The sequence below is a fragment of the Stenella coeruleoalba genome (assembly GCF_951394435.1).
Source record: "Stenella coeruleoalba genome assembly, chromosome: 10".
Lineage (NCBI taxonomy): Eukaryota > Metazoa > Chordata > Mammalia > Artiodactyla > Delphinidae > Stenella > Stenella coeruleoalba.
The window spans coordinates 66,392,534-66,408,306 of NC_137156.1; the positions used below are offsets into that span (position 1 = coordinate 66,392,534).

At 46.6% G+C, this 15,773-nt stretch overlaps 2 protein-coding genes and 1 pseudogene across 4 annotated transcripts in view; 1 reads left to right on the forward strand and 2 right to left on the reverse strand.

Annotated features, from left to right (window-relative positions):
* GPX1 (glutathione peroxidase 1) lies at positions 1 to 1,269 on the reverse strand. The gene is made up of 2 exons (XM_079934594.1): positions 860 to 1,269; positions 1 to 583 (listed from the first exon to the last, which is right to left on the reverse strand). The coding sequence occupies exons 1-2, from the start codon at positions 1,118 to 1,120 to the stop codon at positions 224 to 226; spliced, it is 621 nt and encodes a 206-aa protein (XP_079790720.1). The 5' UTR covers positions 1,121 to 1,269; the 3' UTR covers positions 1 to 223.
* Positions 1,270 to 2,671: 1,402 nt separating this feature from the next.
* RHOA (ras homolog family member A) overlaps positions 2,672 to 15,773 on the reverse strand; it is a 51,695-nt gene continuing 38,593 nt past the window's right edge. Inside the window, exons 1-5 of one of the 2 annotated variants that reach the window (XM_079935574.1) lie at positions 15,196 to 15,280; positions 13,168 to 13,325; positions 9,098 to 9,218; positions 5,062 to 5,192; positions 2,672 to 3,571 (exon numbers count right to left, since the gene is read on the reverse strand). In XM_079935574.1, coding sequence (XP_079791700.1) covers positions 3,398 to 3,571; positions 5,062 to 5,192; positions 9,098 to 9,218; positions 13,168 to 13,323 — 582 coding nt within the window. In that variant the 5' untranslated portion in view covers positions 13,324 to 13,325; positions 15,196 to 15,280 and the 3' untranslated portion in view covers positions 2,672 to 3,397. Of the gene's footprint in view, positions 3,572 to 5,061; positions 5,193 to 9,097; positions 9,219 to 13,167; positions 13,326 to 15,195; positions 15,281 to 15,773 lie in introns of those variants that run through there. The other variant, XM_079935573.1, reaches the window with a different exon arrangement.
* Positions 14,581 to 15,135, forward strand: LOC307193334 (NADH dehydrogenase [ubiquinone] 1 beta subcomplex subunit 8, mitochondrial-like; annotated as a pseudogene). The gene has a single exon. The product of its transcript is annotated as an NADH dehydrogenase [ubiquinone] 1 beta subcomplex subunit 8, mitochondrial-like (transcript).

The following is a 15,773-nucleotide window of genomic DNA, read 5'->3' on the forward strand; positions in this document are numbered from 1 at the left end:
TACAGGACATACACACAGTTCTGCTCACACTCAGCACTTTATTAATGAGAAAGCTGTGGTCTGGGAAAGGGGCGGCTGGGATGGACAGGACCAGTGCCCATCTCAGGGGATTTTCCTGGACATCTGGCATTCCTCCATGCAGGTTTAGAGGAAACACCTTCACGGATAAAATCCCCAGAGGGCAACGCTGTGACTGCCAAGGAGCAGGGGTAGGAGGGGCACCCTAGGCACAGCTAGGCCCCTGAGACAGCAGAGCTTCGATGTCAGGCTCGATGTCGATGGTCAGAAAGCGGCGGCTGTACCTGCGTACGGGCACACCGTCTGGGCCCACCAGGAACTTCTCGAAGTTCCAGGCAACGTCGTTGCGGCACACCGGAGACCAGGTGATGAACTTGGGGTCTGTCATGAGGGCAGTGGCGTCGTCACTGGGCGTGGGCAGAGCCTCCCGAAGGAAGGTGAAGAGCGGATGTGCCTTCTCGCCATTCACCTCGCACTTCTCGAAGAGCATGAAGTTGGGCTCGAACCCGCCGCCTGGTCGTACGTACTTGAGGCAATTCAGGATCTCCTCGTTCTTGGCATTTTCCTGCGGGAGGGGAGAGCAGCTGGGACCCGGGGCTGCGAGGGGAAGCGAAGCCTTCTAACTGCAAACATTGTTTCTCCATGAGTCACTAGACTCTGGCCTTTCTTGCACAACCCCAGGGTGGACCTCAACCCCAGCCGGCACGAGCGCCGGAGGGAAGTGAGCCGGTGGCCCGCCTCTCCGCCCCCAGGGCGCGCAGCTGCTGGGCCCGGCGGGTCGTCCGCCGGCGTTCCTAACCGCGGTCGCACGCCCACCCCCGCTCCGCTCGGCCAGGCGCACCTGATGCCCAAACTGGTTGCACGGGAAGCCGAGCACGACCAGGCCCCGGGGCCCGAGGCGCCGCTGCAGGTCATTCATCTGGGTGTAGTCCCGGACAGTTGTGCCTCAGAGCGACGCCACATTCTCAATGAGCAGCACCTTGCCCCGAAGGGACCCCAAGTTCACGGGCTCCCCGCCGGCCAGCGGACGCGCAGAGAAGGCGTACACCGAGCGCGGGGCCGCTGCAGCCAGGGCGGCCGCCGAGCGCTGAGCGGCACACATGGCGTAGGTGCACAAAAAGACAGGGCAGAGCCGCGGGCTAGACGAACAGGGCGGGCCGGGAAGCGCCTCCTTTTAACAGGCGGGCGACCGAGGTCATGTGGCTCGGGCACTTTTCCGGCCGCTCCTACACCCCTCCCCCGCTCGGTCCCGCCTCATCCGGCCTCTGTCCTACGACTGTGGTCCCGCGAAGCTGGAGGGTGCGGTCGGGCCGGATGCGGACACCGCCCAGACCGTGCCGAGGCGCGGACGCGTTTGGCCCCGCCCAGGGAGCGCAGCGCCGGCGCTGTGGCAGTCGCCCGGATTATCCAGGCCAGAGCCCAGGCCGAAGAGGGCTCCGGATTCTTTCTCAATGGTTCTTCAGGGATTGGGGCCCGGCACGGGGAGACTCGCCAGCAACAGAATCTTTCGCTGCCTGTGGCCACACAGCCCTCCCAGCCTATGCCATATTCCTACTCCCCGAGAAAGTGCCCTATTGTCAGGCGCAGAGGGAGTTGACTTGTGATGATGGTGCAGTTAGCAGCAGCTGCCAAGGCAAGTCCTGTGTTGACACTTCCTGGTTCTAGGAAGGTTAAGTTGGAGGAGGGTGGGCAATGCTGGGGAGAAAGGGGGCGGGCAGCCAGGGCTGGACGCCAAAAGCCAGCTCTTTCTAACCCATTTCCTTGCATTCTGGGGCTGCCCTAGACTGTGTTCTCCTCCTGGCCTCTGGTTTCCCTTCTACTTTTACACCCCCAGTGTGGCACTACCCTTACACAGGTTTTCTGGGGTCACTACTCAGGCCCTGCTCCAGACCCCTGGAGGGGAGCCCAAAAGCATGCAGGGCCAAGGGGACTCAGTCGATTTCAGACCATCCTCAGCTTCATCTGGAGCTCAGGCAAGGAAGTAAAAGACACTGAAAATGGACAGGTAGTAAGAAGAGGAAAATATCACACTAAGATTTGTCCAGAAGAACGACTGCTTGGAGTACCCCTCAGTCGGCTGCATTCCCTACCCCACCCTACTCTGAACTTGAATGGGACATAAGATAATCACTTCCACCTCTTTGGCAGAAGCCAGGTTAGTGCCAGCTTTGGGGTGGGGGTGGGCAAGCCGGTACTTTGCCCCCTGAAGGAAACTTCCAAGGTGAGCTAGGCAGAGTTCATCCTCCATTCCCAGCCCTGGAGAGAGCCAACACAAACACCAGGATACAGGAAGTTTAGAAAACTGCCTTTATTCTATTAGTAGTTGGAAAAATTAACTGGTACAGAAAAAAAGTTTAGTCAGCTGGAGAGGACAGAGAAACCGTGGGCCACCCAAGAGAACTGGTGGCTCCTCTGGGAGGGAACCTGGATACAGTGAGAAGAAAGAGCACTGTGAACTAGAGCCAGACCCTGCAGTCCAGGTGAGACAGGTTATGCCACCTTCTGAATTATCTAAGTGCCTCAGGCGTAAAACCAAATTCCTATTTACTTAGCCCAGCTCTGGGGAAGGGGGTACTGGAATATGTGGGGCCGAAAAGGGGAGACATGGCCATCTTTTATCAGAGAAACTGACAAAACAGGAATTTAAAAAATGAATTTTCCATCTGACTTTATTTTCAAATACACTTTCTTTTTTAAAAAAAAACCAATACACTTTCTGTGAGGATGACAAATATCAGTATTAGGAAATCCAATTATACAAAAAATACTACATCTAGTCTGGGGTAGATATATTTATTTTTGGTAACATACATTAAGCGGCACTAATTACACAGTAACTATAAGGTAACTAACATGAAACCACAGAACTGTAACTTTGCCACAGCTGCGTGGACTTGGGCCTTTCTGGCTGAGCACATTTTCAAAAAACTGGATTGCCACCCAGAGCTATGCCAATGAAATCTGTTAAAATGAGTAAAGCTCTGAAGTGGTGACTCACCAGAGTACCTTGCAGCTGAAAGATGATAGGCAGGACATGTTAGTTATAAAGTAGTTACAGCCTAATTCACAAAAGTTACCGACTGTTTCTCTTTCTAGAAAGAAGCAAGAAGTTAGGAAATTCCTTGAATTAGCGCCTAGTGTGTCAGGTGGGAGTGCAGAGGAGGGCTGTTAGAGCAGTGTCAGAAGGACCCTGGTGGGTCAGGTGGGTTGGACATCATTAATAATCATGGTTGGCTTCTAAATACTGGTAGCAAGATGACTTCTGATTTGTAATCTTAGGTAAATTATAGATAAATGAAAAAGGCCAGTAATCATACACTAAGATTAATAAACAGCACTTCAAAATTAACCGCATGAGGGCTGTGCTTGCAGCAGGGTTTCACAAGACAAGGCACCCAGATTTTTTCTTCCCACGTCTGGCTTGCAGAGCAGCTCTCGTGGCCATTTCAAAAACCTCCCTCACTCCATCTTTGGTCTTTGCTGAACACTCCATGTACCCAAAAGCACCAATCCTGTTTGCCATATCTCTGCCTTCTTCCGGTTTCACTGGCTCCTAGCAAAGAGAAGAGAGCACTTTTAGTTAACAGCGTTACATACATATAGTTAAGTAGGTGTATCCAAATTCATCTCAAAGACTGCTTTTAAAAAGCTGCCGAGGGCTTCCCTGGTGGTTTAGTGGTTAAGAATCCGCCTGCCAATGCAGGGGACACGGGTTCGAGCCCTGGTCTGGGAAGATCCCATGTGCTGCGGAGCAACTAAGCCCATGAGCCGTAACTACTGAGCCTGCGCTCTAGAGCCCATGAGCCACAGCTACTGAAGCCCGTGTGCCACAACTACTGAAGCCCGCGCACCTAGAGCCCGTGCTCCGCAATAAGAGAAGCCACCACAATGAAAAGCCCACACACCGCCATGAAGAGTAGCCCCTGCTCGCTGCAACTAGAGAAAGCCCACACACAGCAACAAAGACTCAATGCAGCCAAAAATAAATAAATAAATAAATTAAATTTTTAAAAAAAGCTGCCGAACTCCCAGATTTGAGTTCTGTCTTATGACACTCATATGGGGTGACCCCCCACCTCCAATATATAAAAAATCCCTGTCAAACATGCTCTTCTCTGGGAAGTAGAGAGAAAAGGAGAGGCCAGAGAAGCCCTAGAGGGTTGAGGGAATCAAGGGCAAAATTACTCAAGCTGTTGATCCAGGGTAAGCCCTTGGGTCTTCTTGTAGTTAGCTTCACAGAGGACTGAATGCTCAGGGAAGGAAACAGATCCTGACCATCACATTCAGACAGAGAAACCTCAGGAGAACCCGTGCAAAACACCTCAAGGCACTCCTCCTGCAGTGGGGAAGTCCTATCATTGGGCCACCTGGCTTCTCAGAAGCCAAGATGTCACCTCCATCATCACTTTTTTAAAAATTTTTTTATGCTTTTTTTTTTTTTTTTTTTTTGCGGTACGCGGGCCTCTCCTGTTGCGGAGCACAGGCTCCGGAGGCACGGGCCCAGCCGCTCTGCGGCATGTGGGATCCTCCCACACCGGGGCATGAACCCATGTCCCCTGAATCGGCAGGCGGACTCCCAACCACTGCGCCACCGGGGAAGCCCCACCATCACTTTTATAAAGGCATTAAGGCTCTCTGTTTGGACTCCCTGCCATCAGGATTTCCTGATTCTTCAGTTCCCACCAATTTATCTTTAGCCTCACATATACGAAAGTAATAACTGGAGAGGGAAATCAAGAGCCTGATAAAGTTCCTGCATCTGAAGCACTGACTATTGCTGTGATGGTCCTTTCTCAGGCAGGCAATCTTTGGAGCACAGCACTACCTCACAAGAGAGGTTCCATCTTACAGGACTAGGGAGTTTTAGGGACCCCCTCTATGCAGGCCCGAGTCAGTGAGGGCCGGATGGACAGAGAGAGGCTTCTGGGACTTTCTCTGAAACAGCCTGGTCTTTGGGGGTTTCTGCTGGGTTCCCTGAACCTCGAACCCAGGCCCCGAGTTTAAGAATGCTACAGGAAGACAGAGCCCTGCCCTAGACCATACCTGCTTCATCTTGGCTAGCTCCCGCCTTGTGTGCTCATCATTTCGAAGATCCTTCTTGTTCCCAACCAGGATGATGGGCACGTTGGGACAGAAATGCTTGACTTCTGGAGTCCATTTTTCTGGGATGTTTTCTGAAAGAAGCAAAATGCACATAATTTGGGGATACATATAATTCTATCTTGAAGGATCTCCAAAAACCCTAGTTAAATTGCAAAGAAACTTCTTGAGAAATATGCCGGACATTTAATGGAATTCCACTAGTTTCAAAACCATGAAAAAGGTAAAATCTAACCCCCCTTCTCTTAAGCACAGAATCACCAGCTTTTCTCAGTCCCACCAAGGAGCTCAGCTCCTCTGGAGGTGGCACCAGGTAAAGGCTCTGGAGGAGCAAAGGATGGCTCCACAATGGTGCCACCTGCCCCAAGAAGGAAGGCTCCCCACCAGCCATCCATGTCACTGCTGGCAGATGATTCTGACCACAGCTTACAGAAGGAGTCCCCATTCTGGGGCTATAGCTGGCTCAGGGTTCACATGTTTTCTCTACACTTACTCATGGGCCCTCAGCATGACCTACCCTTGGATTACTGGTATTTCAAATGGCTTGAGTGGCTTTTGAAAATGAGTAATAACCAGCTGTAGCTTCTTGCCAATACTGTAGTAATTTAGTGGACAAGTGGCCTGGGTTCAACCTCACACACCCACTACCTTGAACATCTCAGTGTCAGGGATGACACTATAAAATGGGGATAACAGTAATACCTTACATGAGGTTATTTTGAGTCAATGCGTACAGAATACTTAGTATGATGATCATTTAAATGGTACTGATCATAAGACTATATTTTAGGAGTAAACTGTTCACTCTCTGACTTCAAGACCAAAAGGCAGGAGTTGGAATATAAAAGATGCTCTGCCTTCTGGCTAGAAGGTACAGAAGCTACATGAATAAGGTCAGGAAAACTCATAATTCTACACTCCACTCTTCAGCACACAAGACAGACATTTGTCTGCTTCCTTCCTCCTTTGCTATAGCGGCTAGAGTCAATCACTAATGTGACAACTTAAAACTCAAAGCCTTATTCTAGAACAAAGGGGTTCCCAGAGAAGTGCAGAGCAATCAAAAGACAAGGGCCAGCATATCTAACAGTGAAGGCAAACAGCCTCAGCACTGAATCTTGCTCTTATCTCTGCACCCTGTGGTCAGTTTTCAGTTCAGGTGCAACAGTGATCACTTTAAAGAGAAGGTGAGATCCCATCACTCCTTTGTTCAAACCATCCAAAAGCTCCCATCTCACTCATGATGAAAGGAGAGGTCCACACCATTAACCACATGGCTCTGCAACCCTCGCTCCACTCCCTCTGCTACAGCTACACTAGACTCCTTCCTTCTGCCTGGGAAGCTCTTTTGTTGGCTATCTGTGTTGGCCTCCCTCACCTACTTCAGGTCTCTGCTCAGAGGTTTCCTTTTCAGTGAGGTGGCTGACCATCCTATGGTCATCTTCTAAAACAGCATACTACCATGGCCTATTCCATACCCACCTCTATGAATGTTATTTGTAACATTTCTTGCTATCAGATTTACTGTGGTTTTTGCTCTTCTGTCTCCCTTCATCTAGAATATAGGTTCCATAAGTAAGCACTCAATAATTATTTGCTGAATATATAAAATTATTACTCCAATAGTCCCCCCCACCCCCCGGAATTCAGGACATGTAAACTGAAATGAATTGCCTCTGTCTTATCTTCACTTTTCATAAATGATTTTAAAACATAATTTTTTACTTTTTAATTCAGTGATGGCAATCGCCTATGATTGCTCCCACCTCCAAAGTAATCTGATCATATCAGGACACATCACTTTACATGGATTTACACTGGGGTGCTTTAGGGGCCACTGGGAATTCCATAAAGCCAGAGAAAAGGAATCCTTATCTAGGATCAAGGGTCAGCAAATGAAATTTTGCCCGGAGTCTACTTTTATACGTGAAGTTTTACTGGAACAGAGCCAAGCTCTGTTGTGCTACAACAGCAGAGTTGAGTAGTTGTGGCAAAGTTCAGGAGATCCAACAGAGAACACATGGCCAACAAAGCCTAAAATATTTACTATTTGGCCTTTTACATAACTTTGTTGACCCCAGGCCTCAACTAGAATCTAGACTCTAGACCAACTGCCAGTGAGACAGCAGAGGTTCCAAAAAGTAAACTACTGTCACAGGGTTGGCCAGCAACAGGGCTGAAACCTGCACACCAACATTCTGATTGCTGATCAAACTTGTTACCCTACACCTAGACTCAGTGCCATGGTCTAACATCCAACCAGGTAAAAACAAAGTCCAGCATTAGGTTCACATTAGCTTTTCAGTTTCTTGATATAGACGTTTCAGTTCCCAAGACACATTTTACTAGGGCAAACTACCAGTGGACTTCTCTCCTACTCCCTAGCCAAGATAAGAGAACTTTTAAAAGGCCCTTGGCAAAACCAAGCTAATTTAGTCAGCTCAGCAAAGGGGCGCTACCTACCTATCATACTACTGCAGTGACCAGCAGTCTCTCTAGGTATGTTTGTATTTCAGAGAGGGAGATCAATCTCTCTTTGCCTCTTTTCTTTCTACCTCTGCTCTCCTCCCTAGAACCTGCCCTCTGGGGGAGAGGATAGCAAGAAACAAGTCATAGTAAACAAACAGAGGTCAAAAGCTGAAGACTTCCTTCGAGACCAGCAGACACAGTCTTAAAAGAAAAATGTGAGACTGAAGAAGAGTAACTTTTTTGCTCTGAAGGTACTTTTGTCCCTAAAGGATTATACCTTTAGGTATACCTTGGATGAGGCGGCAAAGGGCACACAACCCTCCTCATTCCTATAGGCAAAGTCCATGATGTGTGTGTCTGAGGGGAAGGTGTCACATGGCTCCATTTTCTCTCTAAAGCTCAGCCTCTAGGGGCTTCTAACAGTCCCCGCAAAGGAAGGCAGATTAATTTGAAAACCAAAACTAAAACACAACTGTTAAAAACGAACCAAAGTGAAACAATGGCAGAGAGCACCCACTCTGTCTCAGTTCTGGGAGATATTGCACAGGGGACTCAATCTCAGCTTGGCTCCTTGGGCTGCATGACCTTGAGCAAGTGGTTCAAAGTCTCGGAGCACCTCCCCCAGTACTGTCATTAAAGTGAGTACAAGCATGACACAGAAAGGCTCACTCTAACCCTAACTCCCCAGCAACAGCCCAGGCCACCAGCAGGTCCTCAACAGTCATCTGTGTTAATGATAATCTCCTTGGCCCACATGCTGCCCTGTAAAAACAGAGCACTGCAGCACCAAGCAAGACATTTCGTCATCTTCAGTACAAACCGAAAGCACATTCTGTTTCAGGCCTTGCTGCCTTGTTTCGCAAAGTGTGAGGTCAGCATCATTCCCTCTTTTTTTGAAGGAAAGCAGCTTCTAAAACATGTGGCCAACTAAGCTAGTGGAATGTCAGGTTCAAGTCTCTATTAGCTAAGACCCTTTATAAAACGGCTAAAATAGGGCTTAGAAACATTACCAGGAATCACCAAGTCATCAGTCGGTCTAGATTTTGGGAAGCAGCAGGCTCAATATCAAGTACTGAAAAAAGGTGTGGACACCCAAAGAATACCTTCCCCAAATCTTAGTCCAAAAAATAGCTTTGAGGAATGCCCTGGTGGTCCAGTGGTTAGGACTCCACGCTTTCACTGCTGAGGGTGCAGGTTCAATGCCCTGGTCGGGGCAAGCTGTGCAGCGCAGTCCCCCCACCCCCAACCAAAAAAAGACAAAAAATAGCTTTGTGTTCGGAACCCAACTACTCTACAAGGTAGACATGGCAGTCATGGGAGACCTAGGCTGAAAAGGGACTCAGGGCTCAGGCTCTACAGTCCCAAGGCTCTAGGACTCTGGCCAGTGATGATTCTTTCTCTGAAACTCATGTCTGCTTTTCAGTCACTTGATGCCCAGAAAGGACCTGAGAAACCAAAGGTCGGCCAGGCACACAGGCAGTGACAAACATCAGGCTGCAGGGCTACTCACCTAAACTATCAGGGCTGTCAATGGAGAAACACATCAGTATAACATCAGTATCCGGGTAGGAGAGAGGCCTCAAGCGATCATAATCTTCCTGCCCAGCTGTGTCCCACAAAGCCAACTCTACCTATGATAAGAAAAATAAACATAAGAGTGCAGGTTAATCCCACCACTTACTTTCAGAAGAAGTGACACTTAACACAGTACCTTCAAATGATAGACTGTCCAAAATAGTAAAATACAGGAGTGTTCACTTTTATTAGAATCAAGCCTGAAGGTCGGAAGGGGTATTTAAATTGTTTTAGGTTGAAATTTCTCAAAATTGCAAATTTTATAAACAGATGCTAGAATTGAATAAAGTACCTAATTCAAAATGTCAAGTTAAAAATAACTTTGTAGGGACTTCTCTGGTGGCGCAGTGGTTAAGAATCCACCTGCCAATGCAGGGGTACACGGGTTCGATCCCTGGTCTGGGAAGATCTCACATGCTGTGGAGCAGCTGAGCCCATGTGCTGCAACTACTGAGCCTGCGCGCTAGAGCCCGTGAGCCACAACTACTGAAGCCCGTGTGCCTAGAGCCCGTGCTCTGCAACGAGAGAAGTCACTGCAACGGGAAGCCCGCGCACCGCAACGAAGAGTAGCGTCCGCTCGACGCAACTAGAGAAAGCCCACGCACAGCAACGAAGACCCAATGCAACCAAATAAAGAAACAAACAAAAAACTTTGTAGCTTGTAAGTACTTAATTACAAATAACATTCTACATAGGAAAGAAAGTGAATGAACAAGAGGGGAAATCAACTGTAAACAACATGCTACTAGGTATACAAGGCAAGAGAGGGAAAAACCAGAACAAGTAACTTTTCCTAACACATTCTCACTCAACCATTTCCTTACTTTGTCTCATCATTCTGCTCCAACGTGGAAACGTGGAAACAAGACTGTATTTGAGTTGATGGGTAAGAAAAGACACCATCCTGGGTGTTAGGCAAGGTCTGAGCTGACAAGAAAGGCCTATGGCTCTGCCTTTACTGCTCAAAAAAAATGTATGAATGGCTGAATGAAAGCATCACATAGGTAGGAGGGTACTCCTTTCACACCTGGGAACCTACTCACTTTCCAGTGGTAGGAGGGCAAGCTGATGTCTGGACTCTGGACGTAGCTCCGCTTCCACACTGTCCAGCACTGCAGTCAGCCCTGTCACCACTTCTTACAGTCACAGTGGATTTTTAACACCCTTTGCTCAGGAGCCCTTTGGGGCTCAAGGAGTTCTCCCTCCAATGCCTAGGATAGCCTTCTATTCCTAACACTTTCAGAGCCCATATTTCAGAGTTTCTAAATATTATTCCTACCTTAAAGTTGATGGCTAATTATCTCTTCCACCTTGAACCTCTGTCTCAGGATATGTCACTCACAACTTCCACATGTCCCATTGCGCCTCTGTCACACACACATACCATCAGCTTGGTATAGGAATCTGTGACATACTGATGTCCAATCCTCACAGCTGGTCTGATCTCAGGATGGTACAGCGCATTCATTCTCTGCCAAATCCCACTCCTCTGGCTCCTCCACACCTCATGGGTATTCAGTCAGACACAACAGCCAACTCTGATTGTCTCCTGATAAATGATTTCAGGGTGTCAGGACTGTCTCATGTCAGAATGGGCCTTTCTATTTTTGGTAGGTCTATTTCTTGGACCATGATCACCTAGAATTTTGGATGGTTCCCTAGGCTCTGTTAGTGCATACTTTTATGAGAATATTTGCAGGAGGTGCCCTCTCCCACTCTGGGGCTACCGACTTGCTCTAAGGTAGGTAGCTAGACTGTGATACCCTCTTCCAGATCAAGTACCTTTCTTTCAGGGTTTCTCTCCCTGGGTGAAGGGCTCCCCTATTTTGCCAGCGTCAGGCACGTTCAAGGTTGGCAGAGCAAGAAACATACTCATAGATCATTCCTCAAGGTTTATAAGTCAAAGTTCCTTTTTAAAAAATATTTATTTATTTATTTGGCTGCACCAGGTCTCAAGGTTTGTAAGTCCCTACATTTCTTTTTATTTCTTAAAAAGTTATTTATTCGTTTGTTTATTTGGCTGTTCTGGGTCTTAGTCGTGGCACATGGAATCTTTGTTGCCAATGTGCAAGATCTTTGTTGGGGCACATGGGATCTTTTAGTTGTGGCACGTAGGATCTTTTAGTTGTGGCATGCGGGATCTAGTTCCCAGACTAGGGATGAAACCTGGGCCCCCTGCTCTGGGAGCATGGAGTCTTAACCACTGGACCACCAAGGAAGTCCCAAAGTCCCTAAATTTCTTAAAGGTAAGATCCTGGTCATTCCAAGACACCAAGGCACAGATGATGTTTCAAAGACAACAGAAGAGTCATTACTATCCCCAAAACATATATACTGCCACAGGTGGAAAAGACTCTCCCAAATGATGGTCACAGACACATAGCAACCAACAGCTGTCATTCTCTGAATGACAAGATAAAACCAGCAATATACATTCAAGTAGGCTTTTGAGAAATGTGCTATGAAAATACCAACCTAATCCTGTTTTCCTCAAGCCACTGGGTCTTTCTGTGTATGCATGGCAATCAATCTAAATTAGATGAGAGGGCTGTTATGTGACAGCAGGCCCAAAGATCTCAGCACATTTTCACCCAGCTTGTCACAATTGGGCCCTGTCTCTACACAAAACCAATCTTCCTATCAGGCCCACAGAAACCCTGTATTCAAGCATCATGCAGAGAACTGACTGAAAGTTGAATTGGCAACACAGTACTGATGGGCCACCTGCAAGGTAGGACCCAGACAAAGTTCTGTTACGCTGGAATTCATGTGTTTTTTTCATCCATTCTTGACAAGAAGGGTGCCTTGGGGTTCCTAATGGCATGAGAGCAATCATTGTGGCCCACACGGCAACTGGATAAACTATAAAAGACGGTTCTGAGTATGCTCTTGTTCAGACCAACCTGTCAAGTGCTTTGGTGCTTCCAAATACCTTCAGTCACTTCACAGACCCCCAATGTCAACTGTAAAATAGCTTAAACCACTTTACAAATGAAAGTAGCTCAAAGATTAGGCAGCTTACTCATGGTCATAGAAGTATCAAGATACCCTATGAGGGACTCTAGAATTCTAAGCAGCTGGCCTAATGTGCTTTCCATTACACAGTCCCACAAAATGAGGCTAGGTAATACTGGGACAGAAAGGGATAACAGGTAAAGCAAGAATATGAGAAGGAAGAAAGGAGACAGAATTGCGGAAGCCAATAAATTAGGTGCTAGCAGCATGAGACATGTGACTGAATGCCTTAAGAGGACTGAGTGTGTTGGAAAAGAGCCCTTTGTTCTAGTTTTCTTTTCAGCTAACCCATTTGCAATGAGAATTTCATTCCTCTTCAAAAGATGTATAGGAATCTGGATAAAATATTATTTTGACAACAAAAGGGAGCAGAAGAGGGAAAAAAAAATCTAATTCCAGAAGAGCTTTGCCCCAGTCTTGCTGGTGGGCTTTCAGGGCAGACAGGAGGAAACACTGTCCTCACCACCAGTGACAGGTAATTGAAGCAAATGTAGCAGCCTGTTTATGTCAAAGTAAAAAAACATGAAAAAAAATTAAATGTGACAATGTTGTTTGACACTGCTGGTGGTATACATCAGTACAACCCTTTAGAAGCATAATCAATAAGGACCCGTTGACCTAGTAATCTCAAACTTCAGCACTTAATGAAATACTATGACAGAAAAAAAAGTCCATCCATACAAAGAGGTTCATTTTAGTATGATCCATTTGGCAACAAACTAAATTTCAAACATAAATAAAGCTGGAAAGAACACATATTCTAAGGCTTCCCCCTGTGAAATACATATGAATGTGGACAAAGTCTAGAGGGTAACAGTTAAAAATGAACAAAATTGAGCTAAAAGGCAGGATGAGAATGGATTTTTCCTTCTAACATTTTTGTTATTGTTATATAGTGTATTGAAGAGACAAAAAGGCCTAATTCTCTCCAGGCTCTATGAATAGCCTAACATGCAAAATAGTACCAGTTGTTATGAAAAGTATACTCACCTGCTTTCCGTCCACTTCAATATCTGCCACATAGTTCTCAAACACTGTAGGTACATACACCTCTGGGAACTGGTCCTTGCTAAAGACAATGAGCAAGCAAGTCTTGCCACAGGCTCCATCTCCAACAATCACCAGTTTCTTCCGGATGGCAGCCATTGCTGAAACACAAGACAAAAGCGTTATCTAGAATGCACAAGAAGCTGTAATAGTTTCAGTCTATGACACACACTTTTCTGACCATGGAGCACAAGCCTCTAGTAGCACACCAAAATATAAAATGCTAGTATACCTTTCCACTTGGCACCAAAAAGTCATACCAAAAATCCATAACTAGGGGGCTTCCCTGGTGGCGCAGTGGTTGAGAATCTGCCTGCTAATGCGGGGGACACGGGTTCCAGCCCTGGTCTGGGAGGATCCCACGTGCCGCAGAGCAACTAGGCCCATAAGCCACAACTACTGGGCCTGTGCTCCACGATGAGAGGCCGCGATAGTGAGAGGCCTGCGCACCGCGATGAAGAGTGGCCCCCGCTTGCCCCAACTAGAGAAAGCCCTCACACAGAAACGAAGACCCAACACAGCCAAAAATAAATATTTTTTTAAAAAAGAATGCAACATAATTCTTTAAACAAAAAACCCATAACTAACATTATACTTAATGGTGAACACATTGAAAGCTTTCCCCAAGATCAGGAACAAGACAAGAAAGTCTACTCTTGCCACTTCTAAGGAGGTTCTAGCAATTACGCAAAAGGCAACATAAAAGACATCCAGATTGGAAAAGAAGTAAAATTATCTTAATTTGCAGATGACATAATCTTACATATGGGAAATCCTAAGGAATCCACTAAAAAACTATTAGAACTAATAAATTCAGCAAGGTTGCAGGATACAAGGTCAACATACAAAAATCAATTGTATTTCTATTCTCTAGCAATGAACAAACTGAAAATGAAATTAAGAAAACAATTTCACTTACAACAGCATCAAAAAGAACAAGATAGGAATAAATTTAACAAAAGAAGTACAAAACATACTCTTGAAAACTTAAAAAAACAATGTTGAGAGAAACTAAAGATCTAAATAAATGGAAAGACATTCATGTTTATGGACTAAAAGACAATATTGTTAAATGGCAATATCCTCCAAGTTAATCTACAGATTCAACACAATCCCTACCAAAATCCCAGCTGGCTTCTTTGCAGAAATTGACAACTGATCAGAAAATGCACATGGAAATTCAATGGACCCAGAATGGCCAAAACAATCATAAAAATGAAGAGCAAAGTTGCAGGACTTACACTTCCTGATTTCAAAACTTACTATAAAGGTACAGTAATCAAGACAGTGTTGCACTGTCATAAAGACAGACGTATAGGTCTTTGTGCATATGCGGGATGAAACAGGAAGGTGAAGATGGCAGCAGCCAGGGTGGGGGTCCTGGGAGTCCGATGGCTGCAAAGGGCAGCCCGAAACGTGGTGCCAATGGGTGCACGGACAGGTATGGTGATTACCTGAAGCTCCCTGACCACTCACAGCAGGAGAGGGACCCATGGTATGACTGGGACCACCCAGACCTGTGGTTGAACTGGGGTGAACCGATGCACTGGGACCTAGACATGTATATCAGGAACGGTGTGGACATGTCCCCCACTCCTGTTTCTTGCAATCTTATGTGTAAGCACCTCTTCGGCTTCGTGGCCTTCATGCTGTTCATGTTTTGGGTAAGGGAGACTTACCCCACTTACCAGCCTGTGGGGCCAAAGCAGTATCCTTACAACAATCTGTATCTGGAACGAGGTGGCAATCCCAACAAAGAACCTGAGCTAGTGTTTCACTATGAGATCTGAGGAGGCTTCGTGGGCTTTGTGCGCCCCGTAACTGACTCCTTTAATCCTAGAGATTTTACCTTAATGAAATCCCTAATAAAACTTAGTGCTGTGGTAAAAAAAAAAAAAAAAAAAAAAAAAAAAAAAAAAGACATGCATAGATCAATAGAGTAGAAGTGAGAATCCAGAAATAATCCCTCACCTTAGGGTCAAACCATTTTCAACGAGGATGCCAAGACAATCCAATAGAGGAAAAACAGCCTTTTCAACAAATGGTGCTGAGACAACTGAATAGATATATACAAAAGAAGGAAATTAGAACTCTACCTCACATCATATAAAAAATTAACTCAAGATGGATTACAGACCCAAATGTAAGAGCTAAAACTACAAAAGACATTTTTTAATTAACCAGCCAACAAAAACAAAAAACGTAGTAGGGCTTCCCTGGTGGTGCAGTGGTTAAGAACCTGCCTGCCAGTGCGGGGTACAAGGGTTCAAGCCCTGGTCCGGGAAGATCCCACATGCCGCAGGGCAAGTAAGCCTGTGTGCCACAACCACTGAGCCTGCACTCTAGAGCCCGCGAGCCACAACTACTGAGCCGGTGTGCCACAGCTACTGCAGCCCACGTGCCTAGAGCCCACCTGTGCTCTGCAGCAAAGAGAAGCCACCGCAATGAGAAGCCCACGCACCGCAACGAAGAGTAGCCCCCGCTCACCTCAATCAGAAAAGCCCACGTGCAGCAAGACCCAATGCAGAGAAAAAAAAGAAAGAAAAAAA